This window comes from Arachis duranensis, chromosome 5 (assembly GCF_000817695.3).
Source record: "Arachis duranensis cultivar V14167 chromosome 5, aradu.V14167.gnm2.J7QH, whole genome shotgun sequence".
Classification (NCBI taxonomy): domain Eukaryota; kingdom Viridiplantae; phylum Streptophyta; class Magnoliopsida; order Fabales; family Fabaceae; genus Arachis; species Arachis duranensis.
In genome coordinates, this window is record NC_029776.3 from 16,914,204 (window position 1) to 16,930,575 (window position 16,372).

General features: G+C 34.0%; 1 protein-coding gene and 1 pseudogene across 1 annotated transcript; both read left to right on the top strand.

Annotated features, from left to right (window-relative positions):
* The first annotated feature begins 209 nt into the window (after positions 1-209).
* Positions 210-1,827, top strand: LOC107488446 (protein MODIFYING WALL LIGNIN-2-like; annotated as a pseudogene).
* A 10,752-nt stretch (positions 1,828-12,579) lies between these two features.
* Positions 12,580-15,805, top strand: LOC127747590 (uncharacterized). Its single transcript, XM_052261648.1, has 3 exons — positions 12,580-12,735; positions 15,203-15,571; positions 15,704-15,805. The coding sequence occupies exons 1-3, from the start codon at positions 12,580-12,582 to the stop codon at positions 15,803-15,805; spliced, it is 627 nt and encodes a 208-aa protein (XP_052117608.1).
* Positions 15,806-16,372: the final 567 nt, after the last annotated feature.

Sequence of the window (16,372 nt, forward strand, 5' to 3'; positions counted from 1 at the left end):
ATTTTATAATTTAATTTTATTAATTAATTATTATTAATATTTTTAATAGTATAAGATTATATTTAATAGTATAAAATTATTATTTTTTTATTAATTAAATATTAACTAAATTTTAATAAAAATATTCTCAATATACTTTTTCTATTCTAAATAATAAATACAAACTTCCTCTCTCTTTTAACACTTAGCTTGGTCACAGTCCAAGTCACTATCCACTTTCCCCATCAACTTCCACATCTTCTCATTCTTGTTTATACTTTACTTAACCCCACACAAACACACTCGCACAAAGCCCGCATCCCCAGAAAGGAAGCATGGTGAAGTGGAAGCTTGTGGCGGTTTGCTCCGTCGTCGCCATCTTGGGCCTCTTATCTGCTGCCACTGCTTTCGCTGCTGAGGCTACCAGGATCAGGGTCAGATCCCTCTTTTTCTTTCTCCTTTTTCGTACCATATAGGATCCTAGCTAGGGATTTTTGCTGGCAGGATAGGTTTTGAAGTAATAATAATAAGAGAGGTTTGTTTTTTGCTTTGCAGGCTTCTCAAGTTCAGTTTGTTACTGCTATTCAATGTGAATATCCCCGAACACCAGCTTTGCCACTTGGTTTAACTTCAGTGCTGGCTCTTATCATAGCACAGATAATATTGACTGTTGCAAATGGGTGTTGCTGTTGCAGAAGATCCCCTGCAATCTCAGATGCCAATTGGAGATGTGTAGTTCTCTGCTTTGTTCTCTCATGGTATGCTAATGAATTCACTTTTTAGTTCTTTAACTCTAAGTCTGCTGCTGTCATTGGACTTCTTTTAGGAATCTCTGTAATGTTCTAGAAAATGTTCTGATGTTGTGAATGTGAATGTGAATGAGATACCCAAGCTTAACTTGAATATTAAAAAAATGCATCTTGTTTGTGTATTGTATGTGCTAAAAATGCATGCATAATTGATACTAGTCATGTCAATTAGCACAAATGATATGTACTTGTGAGGGTATTATTTGATTTGAGATTTGTAGTTTTTCCCTCTCCATCCTTTCAAGCTTGTAGTGAATCATAAGTGCAATTTGATCTTCTTTTGTACATCAAAACCCAAGTTTTCTGTACAGTGATAGACTAGGTTTTTCTATAATAGAACCGGATGCTGGCAAGGCATTTGATGGAGATTTGGATCTCACATATGTCCTGAAAACTTAGGAATGTTCCAACTGAGCTGCAAACAAACTTGTTGGGTGCTAAGTTTTGTAACTTATACTTATGTCGATCAGGTATGCTTATGTGGTTAAAATATCTGTTTCAACAGGTTCACATTCGTTATTGCATTCCTCCTGTTGCTGACTGGTGCTGCCCTTAATGATCAACATGGTGAAGAGAGCATGTACTTTGGCAACTACTACTGCTATGTTGTTAAACCCGGTGTATTTTCGGCTGCTGCAATCTTATCCCTTGTAAGCGTTGCATCGGGTATCGCCTATTACCTTACCTTGACACATCATATCCTAATCAAGGTGGTATAGCAATGGGACAACCACAGTTCCCGCCGCAGACCAGTCAAGATCCTGTGTTTGTACACGAGGACACATATGTGAGACGGCAGTTCACATGATTGGTCCAGTACCTTTCATTCTTCACCAAGATCTTCGTGTATATACATGTTAAACTCAGTTTTCTAAGATAAACTTGGCATGGTGAATTAGTTGTTGTGTTCTATATAGGTGGTGTTTTATATGATAGTTGTGTAAGCCTGAATTAGAGGATTAAAGTGTCCAACTAAAACAAAAGTGCTACATGGGGGCATTAATTGTTAGAGCTATCGTTTTTGTGCTGCTTTTTTTCATTCTTGCCATTTTACCATTTACCATTCTCTGCATTAAATTGAACTCCTTGTTGGCTTGTTAAAACAAGAAAGTGATCTTATTAGTCCTAGCCATAAAAACAGAAAACTTAAGAATATAAACATGAAGGTTCTTGATTGCCTAGAGAATGGGAGTTGAATCTATGGCTTTCTTTTAATCTTGATCAATAAGACCGCAAACCAAAAATTGAAACTTCGCTTCTGTTTAGTCTGCGAGTTTGATTACGTAGGAGATAATTTTATTTTGTCTCATAAATAGTGAAAAATAGAATTAGAATAAGGAAGAAGAAGATGCACAGCCATGTATTATCCTGGTTTAGCTGCCTTATGCAATGCAATCTACATCCAGTTTTCATCACAATAATGGTAGAATTTTTTCTATTTTTTCAAGTTTTATATACACCAATTTCCAAGGATTCAACCTAATCCTATCAGGACAACCCAAACTTCAACATAAGCTTGACTTGGCTACGCAACTTCTTAGACTTTCAACACACTAAGTGCTTACCTAACTTAGCAAGGGATACCTCAGATACAAGATACAAAACAGAAATAAAATCAAAAGAGACAAAAAAATAAATCTTGACTTTTCTATCTAAGTTCTTCTTTTTGTCTTTTCTCTCAATAACTTCTTCTTAATGCCTCACTTGAATGCCTTTTACCACTGAATAGAAACAAAGAAAGATACAACATACAAACAGAATAATTAATGATAAACCATGAAAGAGATGATGTTGAACAGCTCAAATTCTATATATTGAACCAAGATTTTGAACTCTCAAATGTAGATATTCATCTTGGCAGAATGCTTCTTTTTGTGTAGATGCAATACTTCCAATACTTCAAACTTAGATTTGTGAGGTTTCTCTCTTCTCTTCTCTCGGGTTCTCTCTTCTTGAACAGAAATGAAGTTAATTTTCCTTTTTGTATGAGTTATGTTTCCTCAGCTTGGGTTTGTTTCCCAAAGTCAGCTCCTTGAATCTTGAGCTAGCTAAAGTCCTCCTTTCTTTTCTTCAATCAGACCAGAAAGTCAAGAATTTTGAATCAGAGTTGATCAATGCAGCTTTCTTGAAAACAGATCTTCAATGGGTTTGATAAATCAAAACGATAAACCTTGTGCTTTGGCCCCAAGTCAGAGTAAAGTAGCCATCATTTTTTCCAATTTACTCGAAATAGTTGTGCAGAAGAAAGGAAAAATCAGCAAGCAATTGACTTACATGTTAATGGAAACAAATTACATTTTTTTCTTCTAATTATGCTTAAATTGTGCATATTGATTTTGATTTGACCCAGATTCATTGATTTGTTTTTCTTTCTTCTCCTTTTGTGTTTAATGAAAAAGTGAAACACTTTTTTTTCTTTGATGATTAGTGAGAAAGTGATCATTTTCTTTCTCCTCACTGCCTTACCCAAAGCAACATAGCATCACCAGCTGAAGGTTGCTTTTTTTTTTTCTTAAATGACAATGGACTGGATTAGCTAAATGATCCACTTGCGGTATTATTAATCAATTTGTAATTTATTGGGTTCTCCCAGGACTTTGGGCCACAACAGTGCAACCACTTATAAAAGAATCAAACCCCAATAAGCATTTAACTCAACCATCAATATGTTTGTCATTATTAAATATTGTTTTTATTTATTAAACTTAAGGGTGGAAAAAGACCAAGCAACCTACAACTTAGTCTGTTATAAAATAAGTACAGACTCAAACTATTATAAAAGCTTATTATATTAATAGACCAGATCCAAGTTTACTAATTAGTCTTATTGACTTGTCAGACCTGCTTGGGCCTTTTAATACATAATTACATATGTAAATAATTTTTTTATTATTGACAAAATTATGAAATATTTTAAATTTATTATATTTAATTATAAATAATTTTGTATATTTTAAATATTTTAAAGGCAGGCCTTTTAACAGGCTTCAGGTCAGACAGACTAAATAACAGGTCAGACTTAGTACTTTGAAAGAAATTTATAGCAGACAATCAGGCTCAAGCCAATCAATTACATGACAGGCCAAATCTATTAAGAGCAAAGCCTGACCTAACTTGACATGTTTTCACCACTAAATTTAAACTCAACAAAATAGAAAGTGATCTTAATTTTTCTCAAAAATTTTCTAGTTGCAAGCTATGAACATAAATTGCAAAAATATTAGCGCTATGAATTAAATCCTTGCAAAACTAGAGAATATTTATTTGTCTCTCATGATATCATTATTATTATAATATTAATCTCCAAAAGAGTAAGTCTCGAAATTTAGCCGTTTAGTAACAAAACTAGGGAATCTCGTACTTCCGTTTATGCCAAGTGTTATTTTTTGGATGAATAAATTATTCTAGGTGGGAAATGGGGCTACGAATAGAGCTCTTGATTAATGACCAGTGAGCTCTTCAATTCTTTGTCATTGAAGGATACATATATAGTTTTGAAAGAACAAAGAAATGTGATAGGAGGAGCTGAAAGCTGATGGAGATTTTGTTAGGATTTTATTGTATTTGTAATCTTATTTGTAATATAGATATTAGTCTGAGTAATATTGTAATTATTAAAAAATTTTATCAATTAATTATATTGGCAGTTAAAATATGACTGTTCACAAAATATAATTTGGATTTTCAATTCTAATAACCAATAACAGACACTCGTTCCATCCTAATTTAATGGTTTAAGAATTAGAAGTCTCAAATTTAGATTAAATATATATGACAATAACTAGAGGTATGTAAATTACTGATTTTATAAAATAACTAATATGTGATATCAGAAAAATAATTGCTTCTGCCTAACAATTAACGAAAAAAGTCTGAATAGTATTTGAATCCAAAAAATTTTTTAAGATTGTTATTAAATTTTAAAATTACTTAACATCATTCAAAAAATGTTCATACTTATTTTAGAATTATGAATATTTAATATTTTTAATACAAGAATAATTTTGAAATCTAATTAAGAGACTCAAACAAAAAGAAGAGGAAATAATGATAAATATCTCGAAAAGACTTTTTTAAACTACCATGACTTAAATGTCGCCTATTTGTTTCGGTGGTAATAGAGTAAGAACTTGTGGTAGTTCTTGGCATGTTTATTTTTTCTTTTGGTTTTTCATTTCCCTTTTAGCATTTAAAAAAAGAAAATGAAGAAGAGAGAAACTTACGATCTACAAAGCGTACAAACATGCAAGAAGAAGAACGACGCAAGTGGCTTTTACGTTAGATTTTATTCAACTCATTTATTAGTAAATATTGTTATATATTCTAGACTATTATTTATTGTTTTTTTTACTAGATTTTATTCTTGGCTTTTGCATTAGGTTTTATTGAATTCTTTCATCAGTAAATATTATTATATATTCTTGACAGACCTAATCCATCCCCAATAGTCCCGTCCCCTAACTTGTTTCCACTCCTGTTGCCATTTTCCAACGCTAGCAACGACAGAAAACTCCATGAACGCTGAGAAGATGAAGCTCTTCCTGGACTCGCCACTGCTGCGGAAGACTCTTCGAGTCTTGTCTCGTTGCCATCACTGGACCTTCTAAGTGTTGCTGAAATACTTATCCACTGGACTATTTTTAAATTTGTTACTTTGTAAGTCACTAGATTTATTTATTTGATGGTCATGATTATGTTTGTATACAATATAATTTTTTCGCTGCATATCATATTGTGATTAATGTATAATTTATTGAGGAGTAGCCAAAACATTCTTGATAATGATTGTATTTAAAAAAAATCACATAATGATTAATATGATATATTTGTAATTGTTATGAATAATATAATGAACTTACCCACATGGATTTACTATGTTATTCGCATAGAATTAGGTTGAAATAGAAAATATTTTACTTCCTAACTAGTCCATAGATATTAAGAAGTAGTATTTTATATATTTATAGTTTTAACATTTTTGTCAATATAGTGAATATTATGTGGTGTTAAAATCTTTGCCAACGGGTAGATTTTAATAACACTACAATTTATATTTATTTTGATATGACTTGCATTGGCATGTATTAACATATGCTATGAATTTTGATGTGCCTATTTAAAGTTAAGTAATGTTAGTATGATTTATTATTTGCAGCAGTAATGATATTTAAAATTGTATCTGAAGTTCATTTATTAAGTTGTGACAACTATAAAGAGTGGACAGATATGATTCTCTTTCACTTAGGGTGTGCAGACCTCAACTATACTCTTTGTAAGAAAGAGCCTTCATCACCTACTGATGCTAGTACTCGGATCGAGGTAGCATTATACAAACGGTGAGAGAAATCCAACCGTTTAAGTATGATGTTTATTAAGTCTCGTATCTTAACTAGTATCCATAGTTCAATTCCTGATTGCAATAATGCCAAGGATTACATGAAGACTATTGATGAACAGTTTAAGTCTTCTAGTAAGGCACTTGCAAGCTCCCTAATGGCATAATAGTCATCCATGAGACTTACTGGCGTAAGAGGTATGCATGAGCACATTATGAGGTTGAGAGACATAGCATCACAACTGAATGCTTTAAAGGTTGAGATATCTGACTTATTTCTAGTGCATCTTATTTTGAATTCTCTTCTTGCTCAATACGGATCATTTAAGATTTCTTATAATACACATAAGAAAAAATGGTCTATTAATGAATTACTGGTGATTTGTGTTCAAGAAGAAGGAAGGCTAGTTCAGGAACTTGGTGAAAGTGCACTGTTGGTGACAAATGAAGGTGGTAAGAAGCAAGCTCATAAGAAGAAAGAAAAGGATAGTGCATTCCACCCTATAAAAAAAGAAAGTGCACGATATTTCTTTTGCAAAAAGAAATGACACATGAAGAATGAATGTCCAAACTTTAAGGCTTGGCTTGAGAAGAAAGGTACTGGAATTTGTGATCTTATTCCTTGAGCGTGTTTTGAATATAATTTTATTCAAATATGTCAGGACACTTGGTGGATTGATTCTGGTGCTGAAATTCATATTTCAAATACCATATAGGGTTTCATAAGGAAAAGAAAATCGATACAAAGTGAATTGAGCATCTATATGGGGAATCAAATGTGTTCATGTGTGGAAGTTATTGGAACATTTAGACTTGTATTAAGTACTAGTTGTATTTTAGATTTAGAAAGAATTTTTTATATTCCAGATTTCTCTAAGAATTTGATTTTTATATCTAAACTTGTAAAACAAGAATTATGTATAAATTTTTATGACGATACTATTGACATTATTAAAAATTCTAATATTATTAGACATTATTAAAAAATTTATGATTTATTTAAAGTTTATCTAATTAACAATGTTTCATTTGGTTTAATAGTTGTTCATGGCAATGTTATAAATGAAAAATTCTTCGTGTTATGGCATTGTAGGTTGGGACACATCTCCATTGGGAGAATGAAAAAATTAGTAAGTAATGGAGTTCTTAAACCTCTAGACTTTATTGATTTTGATACTTGTATGGACTACATTAAGGACAAGCAAACTAAAAGGTCTAAAAAAGGTACAAAGAGTAGTTCTAACATATTAGAAATAATTCACACTGACATATGTTGTCCTGATATGTCCTCAAGTGGTTAGAAATACTTTATTTCCTTTATTGATGATTATTCACAATATATGTATCTCTATATGCTTCATAATAAATATGAGGAATTAAACACTTTTAAAGTTCATAAAGGTGAAGTAGAGAAATAATACGAAAAGCAAATTAAGATTGTGAGATCAGATAGAAGTGGAGAATTCTATGAGAGATATACTAAAAATGGACAATCACTTGGTCTATTTGTAAAGTATCTTCAAGAGCATGGTATTGTGGAACAATACACCATGCCTGGCACACCAGATTAAAATGGTGTAGCTGAAAGAAGAAATAAGACTTTGCTGAATATGGTGAGGAGTATGCTTAGCAACTCCAATATTCCTTTATCCTTCTGGACTGAAGCCCTTAAGACAGCCACATATATATTAAATAGAGTTCCAACCAAAGCAGATGCTAAAACACCATTTGAACTATGAAAAGGTAGGAAACCTAGTTTGAATCATATACACATTTGGGGTTGTCATACTAAAGTTCGGGTTTATAATCCACAAAAAAGAAAGTTGGATCCAAAGATGATAAGTGCCTATTTTATAGGTTATGCATAAAAGTCTAAGGGTTACATACATGTTTTATTGTCTCTTTCACTCAAGTAAAATAGTTAAATCTAGAAATGCAAGATTTTTAGAGCATGATGTAAAAAATGGGAGAAATAGTTCTCTTAAGGTTATTGAGAATGATAGTATTTGTAAAACTTTCTATGTACAAGAGTTCTTTTGTTCAATACAATGTCCATACAGATAGGGTCAATGTAAAAAAATCTATTAATGATGTTCCATATTACGAAGATAATATTCTAGTAGATCATATGATAGAAGATCAAACTCTTTATAATAAAAATATTATTTAAGAACACATTGTTCAAGAGCAATCTCAAGAAGAGGGAGAACCTGTTATAGTGTTATGCTATTACATTTACAAGAGGTCAATGACACAGTATTAAGATCAACTAGAATAAGAAAAACTGCAATTTCTAGTGACTATGTAGTGTATCTTGCTTAATCTGACTATGATGTTTGTGACAAAAAAGACACAACGACCTTTTCACAAGCAATGAAAATAAAATTGTAATTCCAATTTATGGCTAGATGTTATGAAAGATAAAATGAAACTTATGGCGGATAACCAAGTTTGGGATGTTGTAGAATTGTCTGATGGAAAAAAAGCCATTGGTTGTAAATGGGTCTTTGAGACCAAGAAGGATTCATTAGATAATATTGAGCGCTATAAGATTCGACTTGTTGCCAAAAGGTTTACTCAAAGGGAAGGAGTTGACTACATGAAAATCTTTTCTTTTGTTTCAAAGAAAGACTCTTTCCATATCATTATAGCATTGGTAGTGCACTTTGACATGAAATTACATAAATGGATATGAAAACAGTCATCCTTAATGGAGATTTGGAAGAAGAGGTCTATATGGGACAATTCGAAGGGTTCATCTCAATTGCTGGTAAGGAGTTAGTTTGCAAGCTTAAGAGAGTAATGTATGGTCTTAACCAGACTTTTCGACAATGGTATTTAAAGTTTCACAATGTGATTTTTTCATTTGGATTCATTGAGAATATTTCTTATCAATGTATATAGCACAAGGTTAGTGGGAGTAAGATCATATTTCTCATCTTATATGTGGATGACGTTTTGCTGCAACAAATGACTTGGGATTGTTACATGAGGTGAAACAATTTCTCTTTAAACATTTTGATATAAAAGATATGGCGACGCATCTTATGTCATTGGCATAAAGATTCATAGAGATAAACATAAAAGAATTTTAGATTTATCTTAGAAAACCTATATTAATAAATTTTTTGAGAGGTTTAAAATGCAAAATTGTTCACTAAGTGTTGCACCTATTGTGAAAGGTGACAAATTCTGCTTATTAGATCAATGTCCTAAAATTGAACTTGAAAAAGAACAAATGCAAAATATTTCTTATGTTTCAACCGTTGAAAGCCTAATGTATGCTCAAGTCTATACAAGACCTGACATTATTATTTTTTTTTGCATATTAGGAAGATATCAAAGTAATCTAGGAATTATCCATTGAAGGGTTGCAAAAAAGATTTTAAGATATCTTCAAGGGATCAATGACTTCATACTTACATATAGAAGAACCGACAATTTAAAAATTATTGGATACTCAGATTCAAACTTAGTGGAATTTGTTGATTCTAGAAAATCAACTTCAGGATACATCTTTATGCTTGCGATGGAGCAGTATATTGGAAGAGTGCAAAACAATCACTAATAGTTACTTCTACCATAGAAGCCGAGTTTATTGCTTGTTTTAAGGCTACATCACATGGTGTTTGGTAAAGAATTTCATCTTTGGGTTTAAGATTATAGATTGTATCTTTAGGCCATTGAGAATATAGTGTGACAATTCAGTTGCTGTATTTATGGCTAAGAATAATAAAAAGAGGAGTGCTAGGGGGCCAGCAAGTTTTGTATTTTATAACCATCAATTGGCCATCAATAGTGTTTTTAATGGTGTGAGATTACATCCAATGGTGAGAGATCACTCACTTTTCTTTTGATGGTTAAGTGCTGGCCCCCTAGACTTTTCCTAATAGAAATAGTAGTCGAAGTAAGCACATCGACATTAAGTACTTAGCCATTAAAGGCCGAGTCAGGTCTAATGAGGTGCAGATAGAGCATATTAGTACTAATAAATAGATGATAGTTGATCCTTTGACAAAAAAGATGCCACTAGAATTGTTTAAAGATCATGTTAGTGGTATGGATTTATATTTTGTAACGTCACTTATATGATTTATGCTGTACTATATGACATATTTGGATATGGAATTTTTATTATTATTTGCTTTTCATTTATTTAGTATATATGCGTATACATGATTGAGAATGACAAATAAAATTTAGTGAAGGACGTAGAATAAGCATTGACCTTATTCATACAGAAATACCACATAAAGAGTTTATTCAATTAGGAGATGTTACATTATAATACATGGAAAGTAATACTCGATTAATGAGGATCTACTATTATGATTCGTGTAATATGTCTTAATTGTTTGAGCATAGTATATAACTATAGACTAGACGTAACAAATGTTGGACCAAGTGGGAGAATGTTAGAATTTTATTCTATGTATGGTCCAATTTATTACTATAAATATTAGTTTAAATGGTATTGTAATTATTAAAAAAATTTATCAATTAATTGTATTGGTAATTGATTTGCTCTCTGATGGAAAGAACATGACTATTCATAAAATATAATTTAGGTCCGGTTCCATCCCAATTTAATGGTTCGAGAATTAGAAGTCTCAAGTTTGGATTAAAAATATATGACAATAGCTGAAGGTACGTAAATTACTAGTTTTATGAAATAAGTAATAGATTTATCACAAACAAATTAAGGTTATGTGACATGCATTAAAACTTATTATCTTAAACTTTGGCCATTCGGATAATGTGGATTCATTAACTATCATTTTTGTTCCCTCAGAACAACAAAATGCTTCATTATCTTTGTTTAACACTTTGTCAACTCCAAGTCACTATCTTCTTATAGTAACACACACAAAGCACTCCGCTCATTCCCAAAAAGAGTAGTGATTGAGCCACACAATGGAGAAGAAGAACGTTGTGGTTGTGATGGTGTGTTTCATCGTCGCCATCCTCAGCATATTATCTGTTGCTTTAGCTTTAGCTGCTAAGGTTACCAGGTTCAAGGTCTCTGCTTAATCATTCCCTGAGATTCTTCTGCTATATATATGCCATGGATTTCATTATTAACAAATGTATCCTATTTGTGTTGTAAAAATGCATACATAAAAATGCATCAATATAATTATAGTCATGTCAATTACCCCAAATGTGTTTTGAATAGGTTCACATTGGTTGCTGCAATATTCCTTTTAGTGATTGGTGCTATCTTTAATGTACGACATAAGAAGAGCATATACATGTGCAGTGTTGTTAAACTTGGAGTATTTGCGATGGGTGGAATCTTAACTCTGGCAACTGTTTCAAATGGAATCGCCTAGCTATTATCTTATCTTGGCACAACAAAAAAGAGTGCCGGCAGCCCTTCGAGTGGCATAGCGACGGTACAACCACAGTTCACATGACTGATCCAATACCTTTCATTTTTCGCCAAGATAATAAACTTGGCATGCTGACTTAGTCCTTATGTTCTAGATAGTACTGGTTTTTAGTTGTCACAACGGTTTTTAAATTAAAATTATTTGTTAAGAAAGGTAAAACAAAAGAGAAAGTATAGGAAAACAATGCTTAGGTTTATTCATGTTTAGTGGGCCTGGAATATAGCTCATTGTTCACAATTGTTATTGTCTACCTAGCGGAATAGAAAACAAAAATTTTGTATTGGAGTAATGTTAACACTGTTGTTTACAAATTTTTTGTGCAAACAAACCTGTTACCCGATAAGTTTTGTAAATTGATCACGTTCACATGTTTTAGCAATATCTCTGTTACTTGGTCAAATTAATTTGCAACATTTTAACTTTTTTAGATAACTAACTAGGATACCAACCAACTTGAGCTAGCTTTCTAAATTTCAAAAAATGCGCACCACCGCGTCTTCCCCCGAAAAGAAACAGCCCAAAATCTAGGAAAGAAACATTCAGTAACCAACATAAAAAATTCATTCATTTACTCAGAAAAAAAAATCTGAAACATTATAAAAGAAACATCCATTTAACAGAAAATAAACATCTAAAAAATAGTTAAAGAAAAAATAAAAAAAAGAACGCACCCTGACAAGAAACATCTCGAAACCTAAGAAAGAAATATCCAGTAACCTTCATAAAAAATCATGGAAAGAAACATCCGAAATCTTGTAAAAGAAACATCCATTTAGAGAAACATCTATTTACTAGGAAAAAACATCCAAAAAAACAATGAAAGAAAAATTCAAAAAAAAAAGGAACGCACTGCAAGAGGGCACTATGATGCTGCGTTCGCAAGGGGTGGGCGCTACGGCAGTTGGCGGCACTGCGAATCACAAGGGAGGGTGCTGTGATGGTCTTGGGCGTGATGAATCACGAGGGGAAGGGCGCTGCGGCAATCGGCGTCACTGCAAAGAGCGAGGGCGGGCACTACAGCAAAGGAGGGCATTGAGGTGGTCCTGGGTGTAGCGAATCGTGCATGGGGCAAGGCGCTGTGGTGATCTTGGGGTGGCGAATTGCGAGGGAGGATGTTGCAGTGGTCGATGGCGCTATGAATCGCAATGGAGGGGGTTATGGTGGGAGAGGAAGTCAACAGGGTGAACAACGTGAACGAGAGTGGGAGAGGAAGGAGGGAGTGTGCAGTTGTTTTTTCCAATTTTAGGGTTAGGTTTAGGGGTATTTTTTTGTATTATTAGGCCTTTTTGTTGCACTCCGCACTGTAGTTGGCTAGAGTTGGCTAGTACCCTAACTAGTTCCCTAAACTGTGTGTTAAATTTGTAATCTGTATGTTGATCTCTAGAATTAGTGTAACTATGCAAGTGCTACTACAAAAGCAGTTCTATTTAGTGCAAAAAGTTAGCTTAGAGTATAAACACAAAAAACTTAAGAATATAAACAGAAATTAATCAAACTTATCATGAAAATTACTCATCCCAAGAGTTTAAACTAATAGGAGAAGGTAACATTAATGGTTATATCTCTAACACCCCCCGAGCAAGAGCCTCTTTTGAGTTTACTTGATTTTTGCATAGGCTTTCTTTTCTTCTTTTATTTTGTCTTATGCTATTTTTTCACTTTTGGGATTCGTCAAGGATCGAACTTTAGACCTTTCAGACATAAAACTCTGATACCATATCAAAAAATTACCCATCTCAAAAGTTTAAACTGATAGGAGAAGATAGCATTAATGGTTATATCTCTAACAAATTTTAATATTTCTCCCATAGAAGTTGCAAGGCATGAATATAAATTGCAAAAATAATAGCGGTGTAAATTAAACTGCTACAAGGAAGGATCATTTTTCCCTGCCTTTCATTGATCAAATACTTGAGAGGTTAGCTGGTCATGCATTTTATTGCTTTCTAGATGGATACTCTGAATATAACCAAATTGCAGTGGACCCTCAAGATTAAGAAAAGACAGCATTCACATGCCCCTTTGGAGTATTTACCTACAAAAAAATGCCTTTTGGACTTTGCAATGCTCTAGCAACTTTTCAGAGGTGTATGTTTTCAATTTTTTCTGATATGGTTGAAAAGTTTATTGAGGTATTTTATGGATGACTTTTCTGTTTTTGGTAATTCTTTTGAATCATGCCTTAAGCATTTATCTCTTGTCTTGAAACGGTGTCAAGAATCAAACTTTATTTTAAATTGAAAAAAATGTCATTTTATGGTTACAGAAGGTATTGTTCTTGGACACCGGATTTCAAGTAAGGGAATTGAGGTTGATAGAGAAAAGGTGGAGGTAATTGAAAAATTACCACCACCAACTAATGTTAAAGCAATTAGGAGTTTCTTGGGTCATGCAGGATTTTATAGAAGATTTATAAAGGATTTTTCTAAAATTGCTAAACCTCTAAGCAACCTGTTGGTTGCTGATGTTCCTTTTGTCTTTGATTCTGGTTGTTTGCATGCTTTTGAAACTCTGAAAGCAAACTTTACCTCTGCTCCCATTATAGCTCCCCCTGACTGGAATCTACCATTTGAATTAATGTGTGATGCTAGTGACTTTGCCATAGGAGCTATTTTAGGACAGAGGCATGGTAAGCTTGTACATGTCATTTACTATGCCAGTCGTGTGTTAAATGATGCCCAAAAGAATTACACAACTATAGAAAAGGAATTATTAGCTGTTGTGTATGCTGTTGATAAGTTTAGGTCCTATTTACTTGGTTCTAAGGTTATTATTTATATTGATCATGCTGCTTTGAAGTACCTTCTAACCAAACAGGATTCTAAACCAAGATTAATCAGATGGGTGTTGCTCCTTTAGGAGTTTGATATTGAGATAAAAGACAGGAAAGGGTCAGAGAATCAAGTAGCTGACCATCTTTCTAGAATTGAGCCTGAAGCAGGAGTACAACCACCCACAGCTGTGATTGAGACGTTTCCGGATGAGCAATTATTCCTCATTCAGCAGGCTCAATGGTTTGCAGCATTGCAAATTATAAGGCCATGAATTTTATCCTAAGGGAGTACAATAGGCAACAAGTGAAGAAGCTATTGACTGATGCAAAGTACTACATTTGGGAGGAACCATACCTTTTTAAAAGGTGTTTAGATGGAGTCATCCGGAGGTGTGTCCCAGATGAAGAAAAGCAGCAGATTCTTTGGCACTGTCATGGTTCTGAGTATGGAGGCCACTTTGGTGGTGAAAGGACAGCTACAAAGGTCCTTCAGAACGGGTTTTACTGGCCGACTCTCTTTAGAGACTCAAGTGCATTTGTAAAGCACTGTGACAGATGTGAAAAAGCCATGAATCTCCCTGCCAACCATGAAATGCCACAGCAGGAGATTCTTGAGGTTGAGTTGTTTGATGTGTGGGGTATTGATTTCATGGGACCTTTCCAACCCTCACATTCAAACAACTATATTCTAGTGGCAGTTGACTATGTGTCTAAGTGGGTGGAAGCTGTGGCTTTGCCCACCAATAATGCCAAAGTGGTAATGAGCTTTCTTCAGAGATATATCTTTAGCCGATTTGGTGTTCCAAGGACACTCATTAGTGATGGAGGAAGCCATTTCTGCAACAGACAGTTGGACTCTCTTCTATAGAGATATGGAGTCTGTTATAAAGTGGCAACCCCCTATCACCCTCAGACAAGTGGACAGATTGAAGTTTCCAATAGGAAACTTAAGAGGATTCTAGAGAAGACCGTCAGTGTTTCAAGAAAGGACTGGTCTAGGAAGCTTGATGATGCTCTCTGGGCAAACCAGACAGCGTACAAGACTTCCATTGGCATGTCCCCTTATCAGTTGGTCTATGGCAAAGCCTGTCACTTGCCAATTGAGCTGGAGCATAAAGCTTACTGGGTAATCCGATATCTGAACCTTGATTTAGAAGCTGCAGGAATTAAGCGAATGCCTCAGTTGAATGAGCTTAATGAATTCAGATATTCAGCCTATGAGAATGCCAAGCTCTATAAGGAGAGAACAAAGCTACTGCATGACAAGAAGATTGCCATCAGAGTCTTTGAGCCAGGACAAAGAGTGCTTCTGTATAATTCAAGGCTCAAATTCTTTCCCGGGAAGCTGAAATCCCAGTGGTCAGGACAATTTGTGGTTACCAGAGCTTCACCATATGATCATGTGGAAATACAGAAAGATAATTCTGACAGGAAATTTACAGTGAATGGCCAGAGGTTGAAGCACTATCTTGGAGGCGAGATTAATCTCCAGAAGTCCACTCATCTGCTGAACTAGCAGAACTGACCGTCAAGCTAGTGACGTTAAAGAAGAACTTGTCGGGAGGCAACCTGATAATTTCATATCCTTAGTTATTTTTTGTAGTAGTAGTTTTCTTACTTATATTTTTTATTGATTTCTTACTAATTTTCAGATCATGCAGCTATTTTAGAACAGGAACCGGAAAAAAAAAAGAAGAGAGAGAAGAGCACCCGACGCGTACGCGTCAGATGGGTGTGCATGAAAAATAAAAATGCACAGAGTGTTGCGCGGGAGTGGCGCAAGAATTATGCCTTTCGCACAAACAAGCCCACGCGTGCGTGTCATTCGTGATTTTGGCATTCCACGCGTATGCGTCATCGACGCTACGCATGACCTAAAAAATCGACGTAAATAAATGTTTTGGCAGAGAGTTGTGCTGGTTTGGGGCTGGAAGTGTGCTAGAGGCACAAATTTGATCACGTGTACGCGTCACTGACGCGTGCGCTTCATTTGCACAAATGGCCATTGATGAGCGGATAATTTATACGCTTTTTGGCATTGTTTTTAGTATGTTTTTAGTATGTTTTAGTTAGTTTTTATTAT